The 27,334-nt window shown below is 35.7% G+C and overlaps 1 protein-coding gene across 2 annotated transcripts; it reads right to left on the bottom strand.

The window, feature by feature from the left end:
• Window positions 1-332: 332 nt before the first annotated feature.
• LOC112526757 (protein MOR1) lies at window positions 333-24,666 on the bottom strand. 2 transcript variants are annotated; one of them, XM_025137171.1, is made up of 54 exons: window positions 24,346-24,666; window positions 24,062-24,167; window positions 23,261-23,384; window positions 20,862-20,941; window positions 20,593-20,770; window positions 20,447-20,511; window positions 18,600-18,682; window positions 17,040-17,125; window positions 16,824-16,937; window positions 16,035-16,154; window positions 15,623-15,725; window positions 15,100-15,236; window positions 14,643-14,708; window positions 14,434-14,551; window positions 14,315-14,352; window positions 13,566-13,637; window positions 13,364-13,462; window positions 12,886-12,991; window positions 12,142-12,254; window positions 11,962-12,049; window positions 10,820-10,920; window positions 10,626-10,733; window positions 10,405-10,510; window positions 10,253-10,332; window positions 10,022-10,171; window positions 9,850-9,925; window positions 9,618-9,742; window positions 9,394-9,504; window positions 8,721-8,870; window positions 8,546-8,620; window positions 8,383-8,464; window positions 8,166-8,278; window positions 7,986-8,087; window positions 7,816-7,890; window positions 7,627-7,722; window positions 7,203-7,304; window positions 6,998-7,099; window positions 6,557-6,739; window positions 6,374-6,485; window positions 6,102-6,178; window positions 5,712-5,791; window positions 5,379-5,441; window positions 5,091-5,217; window positions 4,829-4,951; window positions 4,637-4,714; window positions 4,116-4,274; window positions 3,878-4,036; window positions 3,681-3,778; window positions 3,422-3,578; window positions 3,222-3,338; window positions 2,427-2,522; window positions 2,271-2,342; window positions 1,881-2,181; window positions 333-958 (listed from the first exon to the last, which is right to left on the bottom strand). In XM_025137171.1, exons 1-54 carry the CDS (start codon window positions 24,503-24,505, stop codon window positions 723-725), a joined length of 6,048 nt encoding a protein of 2,015 aa, XP_024992939.1. In that variant the 5' UTR covers window positions 24,506-24,666; the 3' UTR covers window positions 333-722. The 2 variants fall into 2 exon arrangements, with proteins under 2 accessions (XP_024992939.1, XP_024992940.1); XM_025137172.1 differs by having other exon boundaries at window positions 8,166-8,275.
• Between the last annotated feature and the right edge of the window lie 2,668 nt (window positions 24,667-27,334).

Here is a 27,334-nt window from a genome sequence, read left to right as displayed (position 1 = left end):
ACCAAATCTTTCAAGACCCAATATTCAATACCCCAATCAGTGGGAACACTTGATTGGTTAAAAATACCAGAAGGTTTCAGGTTCAAATGCAAGGAGGAATAAAAATCCCCTTGTAGTCCTGAGGTTCAAATGCAGTAACTTCAGGCTATCTGCAAAGTAGATGGTCCCCTGGGATTATAACGGACTGGATATCCAGGTTAATCAAAAAAATATTATAATAATACCAAGCTTTATACCATCTCTAAAATGGCAAAGGAAGATCAATACATCCATTTGTTCATTGTGTTACAATAAGTAACAAGATCTCCATATCAAAACTAGAAATATCATATACTAGCAGTAGCAGGCAAGCTATCCAAGTAAAATTCAACTTTCCATACACAAGGTTTCAGCAATAAAAATGCAAACATACTCGATTCCGATACCCTAAAAACGATGAATCCAAGAAAGACACAATGTTGTTTCGCAATTCCTACAAACCATATATGATGAGCACACACCATATCTATGCTTCCATTTACACACCTCCAGCATCAAAAATTAACGATACAACCCCCCACCTATTTGCCTTCCTTTCTTTCTAGTGTGATTTCCAACACCAATACCAACAGCAGTTGAGCAGACCATGTATTGCGTACCGCACTTGGTTGTACCATGACAACCGTAAAGTAAAGCTTATTTATCAATCAGACCATCAATCCGTTTTTGTGTTTTGTTGGTTTCTAAAGAGGGTCGATTGATCCACTTTTGAGCCTCTCCATTCGTGCTTGAAGCCCCGAGAGTGCCTTTTCGTCCATGGGAAGGACCCCACTGTGAACCACTGGATTCGGATTACTTTCTTGCTCTGTAGACTCGTGATGCTCGCTACCATTCATCATTGCTCGGTTTCCAGGTTCACCAGAAGCCAACTGGATGCTCTTCATCCTCTCTCTTATTGCATCTAGAGTCCCACTACTAACTGCAGATCATCAGTAAATACATCAAATGTAAAAAACTTCACACAATAATCCATAATCTATTTACTAAAATTCATGATGTATAGTGTCATTAACACATAAGCCGGTTCCATCAATGGTGTCGATCTTCTATTTTCGACGATAAACTTTTTATATCCTAAATTAGAATTGATATATTTAAACATTAAAAACCACCTTTACAAACCTGTTAACATTTTTTGCCAACAAGACACTTTATAATGACACATTCAATAGGTAAAGATTTTGGAATCATAAAGGTGTGTTTGGTACACTGGACAGGACAGAACAAGGATCACTGTTCCACATTCGACAGGACTTTTATGTGAAACAAACCTATATTTTATTATTATAACCTCAAAATAAAACCTAATTCTCTTTTAAAACATCAAATACACCTCCCTCTTTACATTTTATTCATTCTTTAATTTTTATTTATGCTACTTTACTGTCCTCAAAATATTATATTTATATAATTGTTATATTTTGGTTAATTTATGTAATTTAGTAAATATTAATAATATATATATATATATATAAAAGGTATAAAATAAAAATAGGGAACTTCGTGAACTTTTTATTTTGGTGTCATTTTAATCGTTTTAGTCATATATATATATAATTTATCTGTTATGCCCTATCCATTTCTATCATAACAAACACTGAACAGTTGTTCTCTCCTGTCTTGTCTTGTCTGGATACCAAACACACCCTAAAGAACCACTAACTCAATATGCAAAGGGCATGTAGCCCACAATTTAGTTGTGCATCAGTTTTGATTACTTAAAGTTTACCGAAATTTTTGGACATTTAACCTATAAAGATTGCAATTTTTGGACATTTATCCTATAAAGATAGCAATGTAAAGAACATAATACAAAAATAGTGAGTTAAACGGAGACAAACCTCCTGATGGGAATCTGTCATTCCTCTGGTCTCCTACTTGCTGCCTATAATCTGATTGAACAGCCATTGGACCTCTTGAAGCCATAACATTCTCCGTCCTGTCATCTTCAGCATATGACGGTGGTAAACTGAAATTTGTGGGCTCCGCTTTAGTATTAACGGATTTTTCGTCATTTAAAGAATTTGTATGTACAGGTGAAAGAGGTGCAAATTTCGGGGATGAAAGGTTCAATGCAGATGGTGGAGGTGTTGGCATAGGCACACTGGATGGAGTTCTTCCAGCTGCCGCGTTCTTTTCCATCTGGGTATACAAGATAACGATAATATTAGATCTGAGAAAATCCATCGATATCTTAAGTGATATTTATCCAAGATGAAGGCTAAGCAGACCTGAGCTAAACCATCTCTAATGTATGTTCGGAAAGCTTCACTTGCATTTTGAAGTTGAGAAAATATGTCAACCTGACAAAAAAGATTCAAACCTAAGATCTCATGATGGTGATGAATTAATCACAAACTAAAATGAAATGAAAACGAATATGTTACCTTTGGATACAACTGAGTTATTCGGTAGAGTTCATATAGACCAATACTGCATGTTTGTTTGTCTCCAATTTTCTTGAATATTGCCGCCAGTTCTTGCTGTGAACACAATACAGATGAAGTTTAGAAGCAGAAAATCTAGGGGTGTTCAAAAAAACCGGAAAACCGAGCCGAACCGATAATTGAAAATTCCAAAAATTAAAAAAAAACGAAAAAACTGGGTATCCACGGGTCAGTTACGGCTTTGAATTTTAGGTACCTGCGGGTACCCGAACTGGACCAGATATAACGTATATATAATATTCGATATTAAATATTTATATTATTACATATACATTTATTAACCCAAAGTTAAATGAGTAAAGTCTTTTACATTTTGATGTCAAGCATTACAGTGGTATTTAGTCATGAAGAGCCAACATTAACCAAAAAATTGATGTTTTAAAACAATTAAACTTATTTTAATTTGTAGCACCTTAATTATTTTTATTTATTTGTTGTGTAATTGTTTTAAATGCTATATTCAGTAAATCAGTACCATTTTTATATTGTAAATGATATTTTTTGTAAATCTGGTTAACCATGAACCAAACCGCAGGTAACCGCCTTATTTCAGTTCAACCTACGGTTCGGTTTCGGTCCGGGTAGCCAGGTATCTGCCTCATACGGTTCGGTTCACATTTTCCCTACCAACCGAGCTGAACTGAACCATGAACACCCCTAAGAAAATCAAACGTGGTCTACAATAAACGGGACGAAACGTTATAGAGGTCAAACAACAAACCAAAAGGAACACACCTTCAATTGGGCATCTGCAGAATGTGAAGCAGGCATTGGATTATTGGCCATCGAATCACCCCAATGTGTTTGGCCAACCGGCCCAGTTGGCGTCAACATTCTTGCAGCAGCCAATGTCTAACATTTGTACAAAAAACGGAATAAATACAAGTGTTTTACGACACATTTCATGGTCGATCATATGATATCAAACAAAATACCTGAAGATTAAGATCGATGTAGGCAAGTATTATAGGTTGGGGTTCCATATCTATCGGAACCATAGAAAGATGACCTTTTATTGCGGTCCCACGAAGCTTGACAAGCTCATGTAAGACGGTTTTGACCATGCGCAAAGGCTTGTCATCGGCTCCAGCTCTATAAGTGTTTCAAAATATTGACGGAAAAAAAGGAAAAACGTTCAGTAAGTTGGCATTTAGAGTTGCAGCCTCCAAGATATCTCATAAGTACAATACATACCTCCTCCTGATTTCTTCCATCCCGAGTTCTTGCAGATATACATGGATGCTTTGGAGAATGCGATCAAGGTCAACCTCATATATGGTGCTTTGAAGGACCTGCATAAAGACATGAGTTCGAGTGTGTGTTTAAAACTGCAAATCTCTCAAATATATAGAAACAAGAGATATTTTAAGTTGGATAAAAGAGCTACTGACCTTTGTAAGTTTGATCAAGCATTTCACAACCAAATCTGAAAACTTCATATTTCTTGTAGCAAAAGACTCGTTTGATGGCGGAGACGGCCATCTAGACGGGTCGAGTGGTTTTAGGAGATTGATCAGTACCACAAATGACGATGTTCGCTCTGCATTATCCTGCATTTACAAACAAGTCAATACAATAACGAACACAAATGAAAAAAATACATACATGAGTTTAAGTGGAAAACTTCACCAATATCTTAAGCATTAAAACATTTAACGCTTTCAGAAGCTGACTGCCATCATCCATCCTTGGAACCCTTTCATCTAAAAGCCAAAGCAAAAGCTCTGTAATGAGATTATCAAGTGTTCTCTCATTGACAGCATGAGCAAGTCGTTTGTTCTGAAATGTCTGCAAAAGGAAGGCACAATCTTGCAACGTAAGGGCATGTTTGTCAGCAGATTAATGGGCTTAATGGGACTCATAGCTTATCCAGTCAGCTATACATGACTGTTTGGTAGAGCCTTAATTATATAGAAAGTGGCTTATTGAGTAAGCTTCTAAGTGAGCTTTATGTAGAAAGCAAAGTTCTTCTCTAAACCTTCCCCTCCCAATTATAAAAAATGTTCCTTCCATGTATGAAAAAACCCTCACAAACATAAACCTTCTCAATCTATACAGACAGATTAATCCACACAGACAACTTTATCCAAACAGGACTTCATGGAAACTAACCAAACAGCCCCTTAGTGTAGAAGAGTATGCAAAATTACCTGCATGAGTGTGTTGAGAACATATTTACAAGACCTTGAAGATGCGCCTGTCAAGCTGAAGTCAAAGGTCTTCGCAACCTGGTAAATTAAAAAAAAGACAAATGTGAAAGGAAATATCAGAAAACACAAATTTCAAATGAATTGCAACAATCCCGTTCTAGAGACATTATGGAAGAGAAGAAAACAAATTACCTTAGTTGCTAAACAAGAAACAAGTTTGTCAGCATCTTTGACTAGATCATCCATTAAACTGCCCTCGGGATCGTTTGTTGCAGCTGCCAATTCATGGCACACAACTTTCATACCTTCAACAGACTGCAAGAATAAATGCAATTAGATTTGGTTGCAACAAGTAACCAAAGCAACCAAAATAAGGGGGGGAAATTAATTGCAGCCAAAAAGACGAGACGGGTTGTGTCTTCAAAACTAAGATGTAAAGAAGATGAATCCACACCTGCTCAGGAGAGCCATATGTAATGATATCTAGAGCTTCATTCCAATCTGTGGGGCCAATTGCACCTCCAGGTGGGCGGGCAAATGCAAGTCTTTCCATTTGAGGCTCTGGGGGGGCATACATTTCCCTAAAACACAAACCATGTAGCTTACACATATCAGAAAAAACAATTATGTAACCAAATGATGCAGCTTTTCGCAACAATAAGGAATGCAGACAAAAGTCTGATTACTAGTGGAAAAAGAAAAAGTACAACAAAAAAAAAAAAAGACAGAAGGACCTTATTACCTGCTAAATGCTGGTCCAGACATGGATCGTGAAACTTCACCACTTTGCTCAGCAACATCAGATCTGTACAACAATAAATAAATTTTGGTACAAGTGGTAATCAAAAAATATATTACGAGAGAACAATAACAGTATAGCATATTTTATTGTTGCATCAAGTCTTGCAATATGCTGAAATAGCTACTCAGACCTATTAATGTCCATATGGAAGAACTAATCAGGAGTATTGAGAGAAAGAATTCAAATAGACTTCATAAACTAATGAAGGAAGAAGCACAGAAGAGCATGGCAAAACTAAATGATTAAGCTGAAGTCCAGAAAGTGGATGTTTACCCATTTTCTCTCACAGAACGCCTTAAAGCAGCTCTTGCTTCACCTGGCTTCCCCTCCTTTCTTTTTTCCATTTCCCGGGTCTAGGAAAAATAATAAAATAAAAATAGGGTGACAGTTATATACCAAACGACAATGAAAAAATAGCATTGTTTCTGTCCCACAAGAATCGCAATCATTCCTCATCACATTTATTAAGAAGGCGATTAACTTTTTGCTTACTTCCCGAGTAATGTTCAAAAGTGATAGAACTGACCGCCCCCCTTCCCAAACAAAAAAGGGATCTGTCTTCGTGAGTAAACGGATAGGGCAGATATGCTTTTTGAGTTAAAGAACATTTCCCAAAATAAAGTTGCAATTCTTGCGGAATTGTAAACAGGAAAAAGAATATACCTTCCACTTGAATCTATCATCTAGCATGCTTCTTTGTGCTTCAGTCAGCTTCCCAACGTATCTCCAGATGTCATCACCTTACATTAATTTTTAATCAGACAATCAGCAATGAAGAAGGGCAAGAAATTTCCAACAAAGGTTTATATTATTCCTGTCTAATATGCATATTACATATTGCTGTTCAAATTTCAATTAAAATAACATTTTCATTTATTAAGATTCAGACATGAAAGTAACCTTAAATATGAGAGAAGATTAACCAGATAACTCACCAAAAATCTTATAACCAGTGGCTAGACAATTTAAAGCTGCCTTTCTAAGTTCACCATCTCGTTCTGCAGTTAAGCTTGCAACAATTTGCAAGGATTTTAGCTGTCCGCTTATCTGCACAGTGGTGAAAGGTATGAGCAACCTTCAACTATAAGATGAAGCATGAAGTGTAGATGATTACATACCTCTGAGCCATGATTATCAAGCAAAAACTCAACAAGATCGACACACTCAATTCTCGTCCTGTTATTTCTAGAACGCAGACCTTCCAAAATATAAGGGAAAGTTTTCGCAGCCGAATAACTATGTATGATCTGCTTCATTAGTTCCCGCAGTTTCTCTCGCAGCTTCTCAATGTTATGACCAGTCTGCACAAAAGTTCAATAATGGAGTCGATATTAAACTTCTGTCTGGTAATTGTTTATAGCACATCACTAACAAATAGAGAGAACCCGCGTCTATTTCAGACGGCATGATGAAGTTACTAAAATTTCACTTCAAGTATAATCTTCGAAAATGGAACTGAGATCAAGTTAACATTTAAAAGCATGAGGTCCCTACAATGAATACACTTGCTCATAAAAAAATAAACAATCCACTAGAATATATATTTGGGTCGGAATAACCTTCTCAACCAAACAAGGAAGAAAGATGGAAGCTTCAGATTCGTTCAGAGTATAGTTCTCATTCGTTAATGTGTCAAAGAGCTCTGGGAGGAACTCCAACACCTATTTAACATATTTCACAAAGGTTACAAGTTATTAACAAATTAAAACCAAAGATAAACAATATAATGTAACTGATAAAACAAAGGAGTAATAGAAAATTCACCTTAAGTAGGCAAGATGTGTTGGATTCACAAAATCGCAAAACAAACCACTTTAACAGTATATCTAGAACTTCAATTATTTCCTTGGCTATAGATGGAAGTGCCTGGATAAGAGATAAATGAAATTAACTGTTGCCTCCAATACTCAATTTGAACTTATAAAACCATGAACATAAAGGATTGGGTTCCAGTGAGAATGGAAGTTATGGTGAGAAGGGTAAGAAGGGATCTCCACCCTTGGATCAATCCTAATTGAAGATCAACACTAATGAGATGCACCAAGATGCACCGGATCAATTCCCGTGGGAAGAGCAATTCATAAGGTGAGGGTGAGATTAAAAGTGATCAAAGGTCCAGATCCCTTCTTACGCTTCTCATATTAACGCTTATTCTCACACGATCCTTCATCTATAACATAAAGGGTACCTTCTGAAGCATCTCAATCCCATCAACTTGCTTTTTGAAGTCTGTGCTCAAAAGCCGCCTGTGCAAATCCTCCCTGAAGTACTTCATCAGATCATTCTGTTTCAAGACAAATAAATACATCATTACACTTTAAAAATCTAAAAAACAACCGACAGAATGTCATTCTACTAGCACGAAATATATAGCAACCTCCAGATCTTGAATCTGCTCCAAACGCAGCTCTTCGAATTTAAACCTACGAACCACAATTCTCTCTCTTTCATCCTACAAGTAAATAAAGTAATATGATCACTACAATATGCGTTGATCCTTTTTAATTTGCTAAACAACAAAAAATGTGTATGCAGATTAGAGAATACCTTATTAGAGTCCTTGAGATTTAGCAAAGCTTGTGATTGGATATTAATATCTTGAACAGACATTATAGATTCTGGTTTTGAGCCCTTGGTTGAAACCGCTCTCTTGAACACAGAATTGAAACAATAACTCAATATATATTTCATAATCAAAATGGACAAAGTATAGCAGCAACATCATACCGAAGATACAGGTCTGCTTCCATGCTTCGATCCATAACCATTAGACTTTCCGATCTTTGAGCTTGTTTTTGCTGTTTGCCCAGTTGTGACGGGTTTTGAGGTGTCATATACTTCTGGAGAAAATAAATTACATAAGCTCATCAACCTCAAGAAGAAAAAAAATCCAACACAAACTAACTACATTTTGTAAAATCCAAAAACCATCTGTGAATCACACCTGGAAATGCACCATGTGACTTCAACCGTTCAAGAACAATTGCCAAAGCAGGTCCTTGGATATCTCGCACATTCTTCATGACCTACAGTGAACGAGAACATCAGATCAGGAAGGTTAAGAAAAAATAGAATACGAAAATAAAATATGATGACAGTTCCCGCACCACTTCTGGTCCGCACACTCTCACAATTTCTCCGAAGCATGCTTCTGCTGCTTTACGAACATCTACCGACTTATCCTGATGACAAAGAGAAATTACTTAATCATGCTTAGTGATGTCTCCAGGACTGAAAATTGTAAATTGACAAATGCATATAGTATTTCTAATCATCAAATACCGTCATAGCAACAGCGACCGGTCTCAGCAAATGAATCGCATCAGGGAACTCTGTTAATCCTGTAAGTTGTCTGGACAACCAATCAAAAAGGTCCTTGCGTCCTTCCGCACCAAGTTTAGCATCAGTCAATGAAGCAGTAATATATGGTACCTAAAAGAGAACCAAGGGTCAAGGTAATAACACAAATATATATATATATATATAGAGAGAGAGAGAGAGAGGGAGGGAGGGAGGTTCGGGGGAAGCCCCACAAAAAAATGAAAATTTGAGAAACATCCTGGTAAACAATCATCTGGACAGTATGCACATGTGCATACAAGTAACTGAAGTTGTTTCTTAGTTTCTATGCACGTCTGCATGTAATGCACATGTGCATACCGGACAAATTGCTTACAAAATTACTTGTATGCATATGAGGACACTGTCCGGATGAATGGTTATCAAGGTGTTCCTCAGTTTTTCATTTTTTTGCGGTTTTCCCCTGAACCTAACCCTATATATATATATATATATATATATATATATATATATAATATATACACACATATATATATATCCTATATATATACACATATATATATCCTATATATATACATATATATATATATATATATATCCTATATATATACACAACGAATAACATAAAGATAAGAAAAATATAGAAGACACTGACCATCTTATCAAGGTGAGTAGCAGCAACCCATGAATCCAAAGTTGCCAATGTGCATTCTCTCATGTGCTTTTTATTGTCACCAAGGCATTTAATAACATCAGATAAGATTCCCTGCAAGAAACATCATGGCATATAAAACTCGTTGCTTTATAAAGACCAGGCATGTTTTATAAACTAAGGCAGAGAACAAACAAATAATAGATAGACAGTCATGTTCAGTGGACCTTGCTTGACTTCTCAACTGCAGCTCCCATAGCAGATGCAAGACCACTTATAGAGGACAAAGTTGCCATGATTAAATTTTTGTTGCTGTCATACAACCGACCTCTAAGAGCCCCAAACAATTCCACTGAAAAAGTGAAACAACATAGTGAAAAGGATGTAATAAGTTCCATTTCATGCATGTATATATATATATATATCTTGTTTCAACAAATCAATGCAAACTATTATTACCAGTTCCAGTAGGCTGGATACGTTTGTTAGCTTCTTCCACGATTTTATTTACTGCTTCAATAGATTCCAAACGAATCTGAATACATTCATCAACAATTTCAAGATGATTCAAGTATGAACTGGACAAATGGGGATATAATTTTATTTAATAACTAATAAATAAAAGCATCACCTTCCAATCAGAACTCTCCAATCCTTTCAGAAGGGTTGGTGTTATCTTTCCACTAATATCCTCACGTGGCAAGCTATCCAACCCACCACCAGAAGCAGATGATAAAGAATCTAATGCCTTGACGGTCTTCTTTGGCACAGCAGCTGCACCCTGCAGAAGATGATACTTGAATGATGAACACCCAAAATGCAGAAACAATCAGAATCTAGAGACAGATATACACAATCATACCTCGAAAGGATTTTTTTCGCATTCTGCCTCTACTGCACTAAGAAGGGCAGGCTTGACATCCGACAGGAATGCTTTGATGTCTGCAGACAAAAATACATCAGTGGCAGCAATCCACTAACAAAGTCATGCACACAACAGCGCTAAGAACCTACCAGGACCAACATATTTGTGTAATGCACCAATAAGTTTAATGGTCGCATTTCTAGTAGCAGCTGCACTTGATTGTAAACCAGTATCTTTGCAGAAATCAATTACATCCTGTGTCAGAAAACATAAGCATCAAGAACGGAAGACTCAAGTATAATAGAGTAGCTATTTTGTCACATAAACAAACAGCTGTGCTAGCAGAAAAAAAGTCAAAGATTGAAAAAACCTTCAATTTCAGGTGTGTGACACCAAAGTCTTCAACTGCAGAGACCATCCACAATAGGCCCTCACTAAGAACCTTAGGATTCTTGTGCTCTTTCATGATCTTGAACATCTATAAAAATCAAGATCTTCAATTTCAGCCCAATTACAACATTATTTAACTCAAAAACATTAATTAGGACATTTCACTACACTTACTCTTTCAAAAACAAAACCTGGGCCCACCGCCTCAGAGAAAGTGGTTAGACATTTCATTGCTTGAGCTCGGGTCTTGATATCAGCCACCCTTTCACAAATACCTGTCAGCATGTAAATATAACCTTCAGATGTAAAACAAACTTAGAAGGCCATGTTCTTTTATAAGAACTCTGATTTAGTGCATGTGGCAAAGTATTTATCGCAAACTATGATATCAAAATGTAAGCCACACTAGCCCCTGCTGATGAGAAATATTTCTCACACTTACGATTCTATGAATGATTTGACAATTTGAAAACCAAAACAATAGTTGGTGAGTTAAGTTGCTAAGGAACCACTGGTTATAAGAGATTTCACCAAGAAGATAGATTCCCCAACTTGAAACAGAAAAAGAGGTTGCCAACCCAGGAACCAGCACAAGTTTTAATTTTGGTGAGTGAACGAGAAGATGAAAAATATCGACTTAAAAATGATATATGTCAACATTTCAATTCAATAATTCCTTGAAAGTACATATGTGAATATGTTATTAAACATGGAGACTGCCTTATTTCAGAATAACAATAAAGAACTGCATTTACAAATTCCACTAGATGATGTGTTATTCACATTTTCGCAAAAAAAAAAAACGAACAAATTGCGCAGATACGGTTCTGGAGTCTCAAGAATTACAGTGTCCAACACCTAAAAATTTGATTGAGATTAGAGAGGAAAGCTAACCAGATGCAAGTAAACCACACGAACCAAATCCAGTAAATCCGATACATAGTAGGTTCTCAAGAGGCTTGTAAAAAGGTTTCAAGAAAATGATTTTGAGAAGAAAAAGAAATGTTCTGAAAGTTCGACAAAAGTTTGACAGAAAAGCAAGAGATATGAAATATAAAGAAAGAAATGGGGTTTAGAATAGTTGAAGAAAAAGTAGTAAAAAGAAATAACAAAGCATGCAGGGACATCTAAATGCATAAAAGAAGGTACAAAATCACTAAATTAACTAAAGATTGCTGACCATCCTAGGGCTTTGCAAATTTATCAAGAAAGCCATCTTTAAATATGAATTATAAGATAGATAATTGATAGTGGAATGCAAAAAGAAACAGAAATAACAAAAACTTAAGAAAGTTCACACAAGAAGTCCTTTTTACCTCCTATGCAAAGTACAACACATTTTTTAGGGAACTTTGATGCAGTAGAAGCTATATTACTGACAACTTCGATGACCTGTTGCTGGACCTGCAAATTTTAACCCAAAACAACATATCATCAACTTAGCTAAATCAGAAGAAACGGCAAGCAGTGCCATATTTCAGCCAAGCTCCAAGTACCTGAACGTTTTTCTCACTCCAACCAGGAACAGCACAGAGTAGACGGATTAAAATCTCAACTGATGGGTTAAGTTCTTGGAGTGCTTCAACTTGTTCTTTTAATGAGGTAATTGCTGCAGGAAGAGAACATAAGTATCACTAGTTGTGATTTGGACGGAAACATATTGGTGAATGTTACACCCATAGATAAACATGAAACACATTTAAACCAACTTTATCATAATTAGTAACAAGAAAAAAGTCTATTCCATACGCCACTATTTAGGACTAAACTGAAAGTATTTGCATAAAAATTAATTTATGTTTATATAACAATTGCTAATATAATCCTTGTAAGGGTACATACGCCAACATCTGAAGATTTTGCGACTTCACATCATAAACAATGTATTGTTTAGCTTCATCTTAATATGAAAGTTGATGTGATATTATTATTCACAGTCTAGTGTTCATCATTATCGCTATGCGTTTAAAGTGGCTAATCTATTACTCAGATGTACCACAAACAATGCTTATTTATAGCTCTATCAAAAATCACCTAATACAGCCGTGAAAAATCGTCAATCATGTTTTAGTAAATTCAGGACCTCTCTCCTGACAGTTCCTGTCAACATGCCTATCAACAGTAATATGGATTTCTGAAAATTTGAAGTTTGGTTTCAGATAGATATTTGTTATGCTAACATGCATCATCCTTGTTCCATTCTTATGTATCATAATTACGAAGAAGAAGAAAATTAGAACCTTCAAGTCGCTCTTTCCATACGGCACTCTTCAACTGAGAAATAGTATCTTCTTGAATGAGAGATCCTAATCTGCTTTCAATCTCTTCAAGGGTCATCTCAGTTGGCTGCACAAGCAACAAGCAAGTCGTGTGACGTTGATTAAGAAGAAGACATAATGTTAGTCCAGAACTTCGGAGAGTTGGTTTCCATTAAGAATAGTAGTTATCATGAGAAGGGTAAGAAGAGATCTCCACCCTTGGATCAATCCTAATTGAAAATCAATTGAAAATACTCTTCTAAGCTAATTCATGGGTTATTTTGGGACTTAATTTGAAGCATTAGATCAACACTGATAAAAAGTGATCAATGGTCCAAATCCCTTCTTACACTTCTCACCTTAACTCTATTCTCAAATGATCCTTCGGCGAACTTCAGAAGCATAAATATCATCTGTGTATAAATATCTATGGGTGTGTGTACTTGTGCAAATAATTTACCTCAACATCTTCAACTTCAACAGGTTTTTTGGTTTGACCCGGTCCATCTACTTTCTTGCCAGCACCTGTCTTAGCAGAAACCACCTTCTTTGAAGCAGCCTTGAAAAGGGTAAAGAAAATTAAAAACATGGGATCAGTGCCAATAAGATATTTCAAAGATTAAAGAAAAAAAAATGAAAGCCAGAGTATGGGTAAAACTCACAGCAGCTGGAACGGGTTTCTTCCCACTAAGCATGCTTGCTGCTGACCTTCTAACAGAGGCTCCATCAGAAGCCTGCAAGTGTATGTCATGAAATATATTCTTAAATACAGCATACTCTTATATGAGATATATTCTTATTATCAAGACAGCACGCATGTTTCTATGGCAGCTATATGACCAAAAACAACTTCAAACACTTCAATTAACTTCTTTTAATCTAGAAAATACACAGCTCACATCTGTAAAGTTTTCCAGTTCAATTACATGTCATAGAAACCATTCACTTGGAAAACCGATTATGCAACAGAAAGGGTGCAACCACAAGCTTTCTAAAAAAGGTGTGAAGAATTATGCAATTTCATACCTTAGACATAACGATAATGCAATATAGACAACAGAAAGAACAAATGTTGATCACTCTATGTATCAGGTTTATGACAATTCTCTACTAATAGGTTCCTGATGGTTACCAAGCAAATGAGTTTAAAACCAACACACTGAAGATGATGAATATAACACCCAAATCAAAAACAGCTCCTGGTATTTACCATTTACATCTAATCAAAATAGTCTCTCATAATTTGTAGTTTTAATATCTTCTGCAAACCGTCTATGAGTGTTCAGCACATTTGAACAAATAAACTCAAGCAGTGAACCCCAAGGGCAAAAAAAAGAACATGTTAATGTGAGTGTATTGCTAAATAGTATTAATAATGCATAATATTAAAGAAAAGACCAAACAAACACACCTCAACAAAAGATCCCGTTCCACCTGATGATGGGACAACTGCAAAAAGAAAGAAAGTGTCACTCTTCCATGTACATGAGTGACTAGTTTAAAATAAAAATAGAACACAAATCTATAAACCTGAGCCTGCTACAGTTGAAGCACCACCTCCAGAAACACCAATCATTTCTGAGAGCTTCTTTCGCCTGACATCATCAAGTTTCTCCAATGACTTCTCCAAAGGCCTCATGCCAACCGACTAGAAAAAGAAAATAGATAAGTCATACTCGTATTATTTGCACCAACCAGACAAAGAACTATTATTAGTAACCAAAAAGAATGGACGGTACCTTCGCAATTGCTGCCAAGACTGAAAATGCAGCATCCCTCACTTCAGGTGTCCCATCATTCAGACACTAAAAAAAACGAAACAGTTTTTAATAATTCATTGGTGTAACCTTAGCAGTGAAAGTTGAGAACAAACGTCAAGAATTCAAGATAGTGCCATCAGAAAGAAAATAAATAACACTGAATTTTGCACCATAATGTTAAGATAGCATGCCCAAAAGGGCAAAAATTAAAGACCTGAAAAAAATCTTGTGAGAGAACTTTTCTGAAATCCATAAGAATGGAGAACATGTATAAATAACCATTTATAAATTATTTTACTTGAATAGAAGCTTGCTATTTAAGAACTTCTAGTTATAAGCTCATCCAAAAAAGGAGAAGATAACAAATTTTCTCTTAAAAATTATAGCAAAATAATTGGTCAAAAATCTATCTCAGAACCGCACTCAATACACTAACCTCCATGCAAATTGGAACGTAGTCCTTGTGCACTTTAAGAAGGATGGCCTTGTTGCTCGATTCAATGCAATATGTTACCCAATTCAATGTCAATGAACGCACAAGTGGAACTTTATTTTTCACGGCTGCTTTAACATCTGTTGTAGAACCATTTCAGCCAATATTAGGACACTGATAGAATCAGCGATTAAGAACAAAAGCCATAGATACAATAGATTCCTACATTTTACAATAAAAGAACGACGAAATATACACAAATATAACTCTTACCAATAGAAATTAGAAACAGAAATAAGAATAAAATCACAGATTGCCAATTTGCAGACAGGGTGGTATGTCTTACGTACAACAACAGAACAAAGTCTTCATGACAGCAACAAAAACATTCATCTTAAACAAGTTAAGACAACAATGGCAGACTGCTTTATACACATAAACTTACAACAACGAGAAGTGGCAGATATGATTTGATCGAGCAGATTCTCCCCTTAAAAAATTCAAATTAATAAGCATAAAACCCTACCTTCAACAATATCAGCAAGAGTCACGCATCCAGCCTTGTGAATTGCTTGGAGAGTCTGACTAAGCGCTTCCGTCATAGTAGGCTTTTTCTCTTTTAGTTTTTCCTATAAGAAACAGAACTTGTTATGTAACAGATGCAGATATCCCATCACATTCTCAAATAAGTCCTTAGAACACTATATTTCATAATCAGATCCTGTCTAGTTGGTATATTATATATAACTAAAAAGTGTACTGGTTAGAGGACCAAAGCATATGTTGGCAAATATTACACATATAAGCATATCATTCCCGTGCCAAATTAAAAGAAACCCAACCACTTGACTGAACAATAAGTCACTGATCTCAACACAAGTTAGATGACACTACAAGTAGCATCTGAAAATGTAAAACAAGATATGATGTACACTTACAATTAAAACGGGAAGCAAGAAGCGTGAACTTGCAGAGAAATGAGTTCTTAAGCCCCGTGCAAGATTCCCAATGGCTTGAACTGCTTCTACTGCAACAGCAATATTTACGTCCGTAATAAGCTGCAAAGAGGAGCAATTGCAGAATGCAAGTAGTTAAAATCACTTCCCATAGAAGCAAAAAAACACGGATTTAGATGATTTCACATTTCTAAACACTTACGGTAAGGTGATACAAAGGATGAATCGCCTTCATTTTAAGTTTAGCCACTTAGGCTACCTAAACTTTGGTTGACTAGCAAACAACTAATGCACACAAGGTCTTGAATTCCAAACCACGTTAACAACTATATTTCATAAATTTCTGCTAAGAAGCACAATCCAATTTAACTATACAAGAGTCAAACAACTTTTTGCAGTACGCAACAGTGATACAAAACCTATATCAATGGACTTAATGACACCATGCCATATTAGTCAGAATAACCTTATAACCTGAAAATGAGCATGCAACAGGACATTGACAATGTCATGAAACAACACTGCAATGTACCAATAGGATGCTTACATACAGAAATGAAGTATAAACCAACAAATTTCAATTTTTAAGGTAAATTTTCTTGTCATTAAGATAATATGCCAGTCTTTAGTTTCTATTCCCAGCCTTCATGTCTTCAAAAAAAAAGCTCGGTATCGATGCACATGATACTAGGGGCTACAAGGAGGGCTTTCTCTGTCTTCCTAATAAACAGTCACAAAATAGCTCAGTCGAAAGATAGTTCATTTGAGGACCTTCTTTAGTGTACGGCATATTTCTGTAAAATCTCCAGGAGCAATCCTCTTTGTTGAAGCAAGCTTAGTCAATTCTGCAACAGCATCTTTCCGCTCAGACCACTTAGTAGCTTTCTGGAAAGAGAAAGTACTGTAAATATGCTAGCTGTACAAATGGGAATTGACAAAAGACAAAGCATGGGTACAAATTTTCATAAAACAGAGAGGAGCACTGACCACTCCGTTCCAAAACCCTGACTTCTCCAACGGTGTTAAGATATCAACAGGGTCAACGAGTTCATATTCATCTATTTCCTGTGGAACTGGCACACAATTTTATATCAGAAGAGAATACAAGCATAAATGAAAATACAAATCAAGCATACAGGTCATGATCTTAGTATATACTTCATCCATACATAGAAACTGTCTTCTCTATGTGTTCCCATCAAAATGTCCAGCTCCAAGAATTGAGCCTCGTAAATGTGGTTTTACCACCATTACCTTTTGCAACATGTACTAAAAACTAGCCTCAAGAGTCATCATGTATTTCTCATCATTGTTCCTTGCGTTACTCTTAGAAATTCATCCACTATGTAACTTACACATTGACCATTTATACATGTTTTAAACCCTTCTCCATTAATACTTTGTAATGAAATGAATTAATATTTTCATGATTTCATCAAGGAAAACATGGAAGAGATTGTTTAAGCTGAAGGAGGAGCTCCCAGATATCTGTGCCAAAAACTCGTGAAATACGGGGTAGATGTAGTTTCTATAGAAATATTGCAAGTAGCCATAGCATTTTTCACGCAGAATCCAGTTCAACTAGGGGCTATGCTGTTAAAATCGCGATATATCGGATATCGGACTCTGGAAAAATATCGGTGGTGAAATATCAGTCAAAATATCAGTTATATTTTGATGGAAAATCGGTCCGATATACCAATTTTCTATAAGACAAATGTTTGGGCTTTTTTATTACATGTTGGGCTTAGTTTTTTGGGCCTCTTTATTTGGTCAACCAGTCAACACATATATTAAGTCTCACGCTTCTTCTCTTCTCAGTTCTTCACAGTTCATGCTTCTTCTCTTCTCGGTTCTTTCACAGTTCACGCTTATTGTTTGCGATTAGCTCGTTTATGAACATTTTTCCTATTTTGTTTTGTGAGACTTGTTTATGGGAAACAATATTTTTGATTATTTATTCATTCGAATTTTTCGCCTATTTCTGAAGAGGGCTATATTGCTCCTTTTTTTATTTAGTAGTATTTACCTTACATAGGTTATTCATCAGCACTGGTTTAGCTTACGATGTGTTTGGAAGCCCTCGGCCAAAAATCTGTAGATCGAATTTGACTAACTGATTCATTAATTATCTGATTGCTGATTATAGAATATGATGTTTTAGTTTTTGAACTATATTTCTAAACTCTAATTAATGCATATGATATGTTTATGGATGCATACATATAATATATATATATATATATAATTCTAAGAAATATTATATTAACCGCTATTTTGGACCAATATATCTCCGATATATCATCGATATAACCGAAATATCGAATATCGGTCCTGACCGATATTTTGTATTTTGACCGCAGTAGCAGCATAGACTAGGGGCAAACTTCAACGCTCACTGCAGCACATATTTCTAGTCTATCCTAGACATTTCACCTCATTCAAAAGAATGACTAGCCAATGCGATTACACATCCATTATATATACGATAAAAAAATAACCAGAAGAGTGAAGAAATATAGCAATTCCTTTAAGTTGATCACATACCATCGGCAGCAGATTCTTCAGAAGGGCCAGAGCCCACAGCCTCAGCTGCAACTTCCTGTTCTGGTTCCTTATCTTGCTCGGATCTGGCAAAAATTGGAAAACATATTTATAACTATTATTGTCATCTTCATTAAAAATTAAATAAATTACTGATAAGAAAGCAAGTACAAGATGCAGAAACCAACAATACAAGTCTACTACATAAACAGTTGGAGGCTTACATGTTTAAAACAGCTGATGGTCAGAATTATATCAAAAATAAGGAATACATAAAAGACCTACTGAAGATGGTTTAACTTGTATACATGGTTTTAAAAAACGGTTGAGGTGTGCGCCTTGAGGAACGCCAAGAAAAGTTCTTGAGGCATCGCCTCTCACTCCTTGTTTGGGACGCACGCCCTGCAGAGTGGAGGCGGTGGATTTGGCTGTGAGGTGATAAGTGTGTGAGAGGCGTAAGCCTGTTTAAAGATGAGTTGAAGTGTTTTTATACATAGTGTGCAAGTCTTTATTAGTGGTAGTGTCAGACCAGATGGCGTATTCTCTCCCAGTCTCAGTTTCTGTATTTGTTGTTAGTGGTAGTGGCAGAAAAAAGTATCCCCCTTTGAAAAACATTATATATATTATGACTTACTTATCCGACTCCCTCACAGTCCCACCGGTGGTAGTGGCAGCTCAGCATAATATATATCTGTGTGTATATATAGTTCGGTGGTAATGGCAGCAGCTCAGCATAATATATATGTGTAATAGTCCGGTGGTAGTGGCAGCCTAGCATAGTGCATGATGGTGGTGCCAAGGTATGTCATATTCGCTCTTTCTCTCTCTCTCTTTCACAGGTCCACCAGTGATAGTGGCAACCCAACATGGTATATAAATATGTTGTATGATCACGCTGAAAGTAGTGGCAGCCTCTAGCAGAGTGTGTGTATATATAGTGCACGGTGGTAGTGTCAATATATATATATATATATATATATATTGTGTGTGTATATAGTGGTTATGTATTAACGTCTAGTGATTGTAATTTGTGTATATATAATAATTTGAATTTTATTTATTTTCCGCCTCGAGCTTACGCCTCAGACCGCCTTGAGGCTCACGCACCTAAGGGGAAAACGCCTTGAGGCTCGTTTCCATTCTTTAAAACCTTGCTTGTATATGTACGGGTCTGAAGAACTCTCATCCTCCCAGAATCACCACACTCCTATGCCATTAATAACCCTTCATAATTCTCTTAAATAGTCTGAATTTTCTGAAGTGATATTACTTGTCTTCTCTCCGTCCCATGAAAATTGCAAGGTTTGACTTGGCACAAAATTCACTAAATGCGTTCTGAATATTAGTCAAATGTATAATACTCTTTCAATAATGGCAAGAAGAAGTTTATAAACCAAAAACAATAGACTAAATAAATTGCAGTAATAAGAATCGGAAATCAATCTATGTAGCAGCCAGTTCTCGTGTAGTCTAACATCAGATCCATATAATAGGGAAAGGATATTGTGTTATGAGAATGCCAACTGAATAACAATTAACAAGTGGCACTTAGCTGCTCAAACCACAGCATATTAGCCAGGCGTTCCCAAAAGAAGACGAAAAATGAAGAATTACCCCATTCAGAAGCTAAACTCTGTGTTCATGTGTGCAATGATATTGACACAACAGATACAACAATACTAACAAAAAGAAAATCAAATATACTAACTTTGGGACGGTAATCAGTTTTCCACCCTACATCTCTGAAGATGTAATCAACAATCAATGAACTTAAAGAATCTTATTTATTATCTTTAGTTTACATATAAACGTGAACTCTATGTGCCTTTCTGGTGTAAGAAGAAACAAACCTTATTTTCCGAGTAGGCTTAGCAGTCCCAGTGACATTCGCGAGCTCAGCCTCCAGCTCTTTTTTCTTAGAAAAAGAAAAAAGGCAAATATTAGTCTTCTCAAAACTCAAACAATCAGTGGAAGCAATAATAATTTATCACCATACCATTGTATCCCGCATTTTCTCAAATAGTATCGATTTAACGGGTTCTCTCCCAATCCAACGACAGAGCTCAAGTGTTAGGCCTTTAGATGAAGCACGAACATTCTGATCTTGATGATCGAAGAGTTCCGGAAGCATCTTTAATATTCTCTTTGGTGGCACAATCTTTGAACCAAATTCACTGGTTATTGGAAAGAAGACCTCATATTATAAAAGGCAAATAGATAAGCGTAGATATCCAAGTACTAAAACCAAGTAACTCAATTGCAAACCTTAAGGCTTGAAACATGACATCAATGGCAGGAACAACAGCTTTAGCAACTTTGTTTTTTATTGCTTTCTCCATAGCATCCTATCAACAAACAATTTAATAAGAAAAATGACAACATTTACAAAACAATCACAGCTATATAAACAAAATGACACTAGAAAAACGATGCACATGGCAAACGAGTTTACCATCTAGAAAAAAAATAACATGGCAATCATGTACTAAAATACTCTCTTTGCATGATCAACATTGTAACATAGTGCAGAATTCATATGTCCCACGAAAAGAAGTTTCCATGATCACATAATCTGACACTACACATCCAAATTGTTATATTTACATTAATAAAACAAGCATATGGTCATTCAACATTCTCTGCAAAGTAAATTGTAACTATTCTCCCAAACTAAAGTTGTGAAAGTGGAAGGGCCACACGTATTAAACTCTTGTAAGATAAGCACCCCTTATTTGCAATCCATACGTTGATAAAAACTTCCTTCAAAATGGAATAAACCTTAAAAAAAAGGGTGTGAAATAAATATGCATACACACACACACACATATATATATATATATAAGAAAGGATATGATATATGCTAACCTTCTGGGAACTCTAAGATGCTATTATTGTAAAAAATAATACTCGAGATGACACTCAATCTCAATATAAAGCTTAATGTTGTAGAACATTACGATTTACAGCACAAAGTGTAGGTTCATTTAGCATTTGGCTAATAATTTCATGCTACAATCAAACATACTTTTAAAGATTCCAAAGCCAGAGTTAGCATTTTAATGGCAATCACAAAATATTTATGAGATTTATGCCATTCTCCATTCTGGTACCAACTATCTAATGCCTCCTGGGAGATGCGCTGCTCATTTAAAGAACACCCTTAGATAGACAAATTTCTCAATAGAACAGTTGATACTGCACGCTTTCTTGAAACTAGATGAACAGGTGAAAATCTAAAGAAATAGAGAATGTAGGTTTAACTGTTTAAGTTATGGTATTCATAAAAAGATATGACTACGAGCCGGCAGGTGTTATAATAGACAAGAGTCCAGAAAATAATGCAGATGAAATTAGAAGACTAGAAAATAGAACCATATCAACCACACTAGTGCTTGTGTATGTAGTTATGAATGCCATTAGTGCATATGTCCCTCATGAACTTGAGTGAATTTTGGGACAACATTAAATAAGTCATTTGAGGCATACAATTAGCAAGAAGCTCTCTGTACGAGGTGATCTTAATGGTCATGTGGTATAGATGATATGCATTTCAAAAAGTCATCAGGTTTGTACATATCATAACAAAATCAAGGAGAATAAATGTTACAGTTTGAAAAGTTAATGATTTGTTGGTTGTAACAACTTCCTTTAGAAAGTATCATTGTCACCTAACAACCTTTAGTAGTGGTCAAAAATCTAGTCACATAGACTTTGCCTTTACTAGGAAGGGTGTGGTATGGCATGCAGAAATTATAAATTCATGCCTCGGAAGTGTGTCATGACACAGCATGAAACTGAATTGGATGCAACAAGCTTTAGGAGTATTGTGTATGCATACCATTGCAGCTAAAAGGTAAGTTCTATAAGACAGAGGTAAGTCGTGCTATGATTTATGAAGGGGAATTCTCAATCACAACTATACAAACATGTGCACAAGATGCATATAGCAAAGATACAAGTGTTGAGATGGATGTGTAGCAATACACCAAGGGATAGTTAGAACTAGAGATATATAAAAGACGGTTGAAGTGGCAGTTGTAGAGAAGTTGAACCAGCGTCCTTTGAGGTGGTTCAATCATGTCCATTGTAGACCTTGGATCTAAATGTGCATGAGAGAAATGTGTAACATGGAGAGGTTGTTAGAAGAGGTATAGGTCAACCAAGATTAGCAGGGTGAAAGTAGTGAATTAGAAGAGCGGTTTATACTGAAAGAATCGGCCTCGTATAAGAATACATGGAATGATGCCCTTTCTATCCCATAACCCCTTGGGGTTCACTTTCTCACTTTTGTCAGATTGAACCTTCTACAATTTTATTGGTTTTACTTTTACCCTAGCCTAACTGGTTTAGGATAAAAAGTTTGTTCTTGTTTGATGCTATGCAGTCAAAATCATTTTACATTCTAATAAAGACAATTTATAAAGTATTTGTCATTATTAGACGTTTCCTGTTGTAATACTTTTATATCACACTTCCATAACAAATTCTTGCACAAAACTTGACCCACCGAAGAAGTTGTATTGAAATACAGAAGCAATAAAGTAGGCTTTCATCACTAATCGTTAGAGAGTAAAGCTATATCTAACGACTAACATGATGGCCAACCAGCAGCTCCTAAGCTAAACTTCAAATTCAAATATGCAATATCTCTACATCAAACATACCAGGAATACATCCACAGCCTCCAACTCCACCCAAAGCATAAACACCATTTGTGCCTTCTCCACCGTCTTCGGCCGCCCTGTAAGGCATTTTGCCACGATTGCATCGCAAATTTCCTTGGCAAACCTGCACCAATACATAAGATCATCTTCAAGCACAATGCATTTCAATATGCCCACACATTAGTTCAGAGTTAATAGTGCTTCATCCATTTTGCAATTAGAGTCTGCATTCTAAGTTCAGGAATGAAAAACCAATCTCTCTTTTTAAATGCAAAGTTGATACCAACTCTTTCTATTTGTTGTACCCCTTACCATGAACTAATGCGATCATCAAAAACTTGAAGAAAAACTAAATAAACTAATTGAAATTAAAGTTCAGATCTAGTCAGCTTGACTCTCTAAGGTATAGACTACATAATTTCAATTTAGTCATAGAACTTTCTGATAATGTTGTGTCAATTCATATCACTTAATGTGAGCTTAGCCCGTCTGATCCTCCAACAAAGAAATTTAGAAGAGGGAGAGCAACGCTAGGAAACACTAGTGGAAATGGTACACATATAGAATCAAAATGTAAGTTCTCACTCTGTCTTTAAAAAGGATGAGGCTAAACATCTAGAACGAACTCTTAACAAAAAAAAATAACGATTTTACACTTGATACAAACACAAACTAACGAAATGACTCTTCAAAGAAGAATTGGTAATTTAGAAACATCAATTTTATCTTGGTGGTAACCGTCAGGCACTCTTCCTTGGGAATACAATTAATCAAAATCACAAACAGAAACAAATTGGTAACCTTCCAGCATCAGCATCTGCAGCTTTTAAGTAGGCAATTAGAGCATCGAGAGCCTTATCTTGAACAGGCGCATTCGAATCAGAAACCGTCTTCTTGAAAAAATGTCCTGATCAAACCCCAGCAAAAAAATCAACAAAAAAACCAATATTCAACACACATTACACGGATCGAGGCTAAAAACAAACGAACTTAGATCTACAAGAACCAAAAAGTGGAAAAAAAAATTCACAAAAAGAAAAAACATATACACAAAAAACCCTAAAAAGGAAACGAAAGTGACTAACCGAATTCACGGATGCGAGGATCTTTAGGATCGGTAATAGAGTCGCAGAGGGCGGCAAGGTCAATGTTGGCATCGTTACGAACCTTCCAGTTCTTATGTAACAAGCGATCCTCCCATGGCAACTTCTTGGCCTCCTTCAACAACTTATCATCCTCCGACATTATTCAAACAAATATATATAAATATATACAGAAAAAGACGATGAAATCGAAGTCTGTAACTTGTTGGGTTTGTGGCAAGTGGGTGTGAGAAAGATGAAGAAACGTTTTGTTCCCCCAATTTTGAAAAAGAAGAAGGAGAGAAAGAGGGAGATTTGGGGGAATGGATGAAATTTTGAGTTTTTACGGCTTAATTTTGACGGAGATGGGAAAGGGATGATGACGGTGTGACCTGCCGTCCCTCGGGTCTAGATTTGGAAATCTCAACACAACATACCCCCACACTATCATTTCTTTTACCATTAAAACAAAAGAGTAAACTATTATCTTGGTTCTTTATGGCCATGTATGAAATTGGTCAATTTTTAGGTGTTTTCGGTATATGGGACAGTATAATTTTACTGTTAAAGATGTAAAATAGTATTAGACAAAGACTTCGGGGACGTTTGGTTCGTATTAATGGTGGTTGGCGGTGGTTCAGATCGATTATGGTCGGAAGTGTTTCAAGTTGGCGATGGTGATCGGCAGTAGTTCAGATCGATAGTGGTCGGTGATGGTTTAGATAGGCGGTGATCGATGGTGGTTCAGATTGGCGGTGGTTCAGGTCAAGGTGGTTCAGATCAATGGTGGTCGACGGTGGTTCAAGTTGGCAGTGGTTCAAGTCGGTGTTCGTCGAGTGGTGGTCGACATAGGTTGCAGTGGTTCAGATCAGCTGTGGTCAACAATGGTTCAGATCGGTGGTGGTCGGCAATAGTTCAAATCAAGTAGGGAAAATGGGGATACTTTTGTCCTTTTGAGAAAATAGGATTGAATTCCTTCTTAATTGTGATGGAATGACCAAATCCATGAATGGTAGAAAGTATGAAATTCAATTCAATTCCATTCCATATGTAAAACAAATGACTGAACAAAATTTGGTCAATGGAATTGACCATTTCAATTCTTTCGAATTCCTTCAGAATTTTACAAATCAAACGCTCCATTAGGGGGTCTTTAACTGTGACGACGAAGGTGGTGGGATAGTGGCCGGGTGGCTAGGAGTGTGTGTATGACGACGACGGTAGTAGTATGGTGGTCAATGGTCGGTTAGGTAGGATGGGTGGAGGTGAGTGGCAATTGTGACGGCGATAATAATGGTGTGGTGGCGAGGGTTAGGTTAGGGACGTGACAATAACGGTAGTAGTATGGTCATAGTAGGGATATGCAGTAAGTGACCAGGGGTGGGTGGTGATGAGAATAGTAGTAGCATGGTGGTTAGTGGAGGGATAGGTTGGGTGGCGGCGATAGTAATGTGTGGTGGGTGATAATGGAATTCAATCCCTTCTATCATGCCAATGAATGATAAATTCATTAATTTGTGGAATTCAATAGAATTTGAATGATTTCATCAATTTCAATAAATGAATCAAACAAATGAATTGGAATTTGGTCAAAAGAATTTATCAGTCCAATTCCATCAAATTTATTTGAATTGCGCGAACCAAACAGCCCCTTTTATTTGAATAGCACAGGACAAGGTGGGATAACATGAGACAAAAGGTTTTTTTTTTTTTTCTTCTTGTTACACCAAAATAAATGGAACAAGGTGAGATAAGGATAAGATAGGAACTAAAATAATTACTAATCTATTCGTGCTTTGATATATATGTATACACACACATTATATGGTAAGCGTTCATCCGGACCGTATGTGCATGTACAAATAAGTAATTGTATACTAAATAAATTGCTTACAAATTACTTGTATGCATATGTGCATATGGTTCAAATGAACAGTTATCAGAGTGTTCATCGGTTTTTATTATTTTGAGGTCCCTTCAACCTAACCCTACACACACATATGTATATACAGAAGCATAATCAAATGAGAACTGTGTAATTTGTCATAAACGTGAGATCGAATGTGAACCACTCATTTGAGATATTTAATAATACTTCTTAAATAAGGTAAAAAGGTAATTTATCTACAACTTATCAAAGATTTATTTACCTTTTTTTTAAAGAAAATATTTAAATTAATTTTAATTACTCAATATATATATATATATATATATATTTTAAATGTTTGTGGATCAGAGTGTATCACGATGATAATGTTCACAATGTATTTTCATTGTTTTATAGAGTATATCACATTATACATTTTCGTTATTTCTTAGATTTACAAAGGGTATCACAATGTGTATTTTTGTGCAGTTGTTTTACAAATGTATCACACTGTGCATTTTATATGTATATATGAGTATCATAGAGAATATTGTTTGTATGTATCTTTTTTTAACGGTATTTTTTAGGTATCACAATGTGTATATTGCGTTCACATAATGTTTGCTGAAATAAGATTTGTGAGAAAAAGTTCGTCGGAGAGAGAATAAAATGCCCTTAATTAAAAATTTAAGTTAAAATTACCAAAATTATTAATTTCTCAATTTAACTTTTGATTTGTGGTTGAGATTTAATCTCACGGTTATCACAAATTATTGATTTCTCCCTTAAAAGGCAATGTTATTTTTGTAATATTTTTGGGATTTGAAACTATTTATTTGATAAATGACAAGTTGAAAGGAGTATTATAGGCATTTGACATCCAATCTACAGTCAACAATGACAACCGTCAAAATTATATTAATTATAATAAAAAATTTAAATTAAAATATATTAGTTACAATAAATTTATATAAAAACAAAACGAACGTTTTATCTTTTTTAGTTGATACGGGTATCATTATTTTTTTTTAATTTTTAAATAATTGCAAATTATGAAATAATGAAAAATATTTAATTTGTATGTTATTTCACCTTGTGAAACAACACTTTAGTATTTCACATCAA

This window comes from Cynara cardunculus, assembly GCF_001531365.2.
Source record: "Cynara cardunculus var. scolymus isolate 2C chromosome LG 14, CcrdV1, whole genome shotgun sequence".
NCBI classification, from domain to species: Eukaryota; Viridiplantae; Streptophyta; class Magnoliopsida; order Asterales; family Asteraceae; genus Cynara; species Cynara cardunculus.
This window is presented reverse-complemented; position numbering and strand designations above follow the sequence as displayed.

Bases quoted from the DNA above. Each gene is read 5' to 3' on its own strand.
- LOC112526757 (XM_025137171.1), bottom strand. From the start codon at position 24,505: ATGTCGGAGGATGATAAGTTGTTGAAGGAGGCCAAGAAGTTGCCATGG. The intron at 10,333-10,404 runs GTAGGTTCTTAG...TTTTGTCTGCAG, and splicing joins ACACAAATATGTTGGTCCTG to ACATCAAAGCATTCCTGTCG. The intron at 7,305-7,626 runs GTACCCTTTATG...TCTCTTATCCAG, and splicing joins GGATTGAGATGCTTCAGAAG to GCACTTCCATCTATAGCCAA.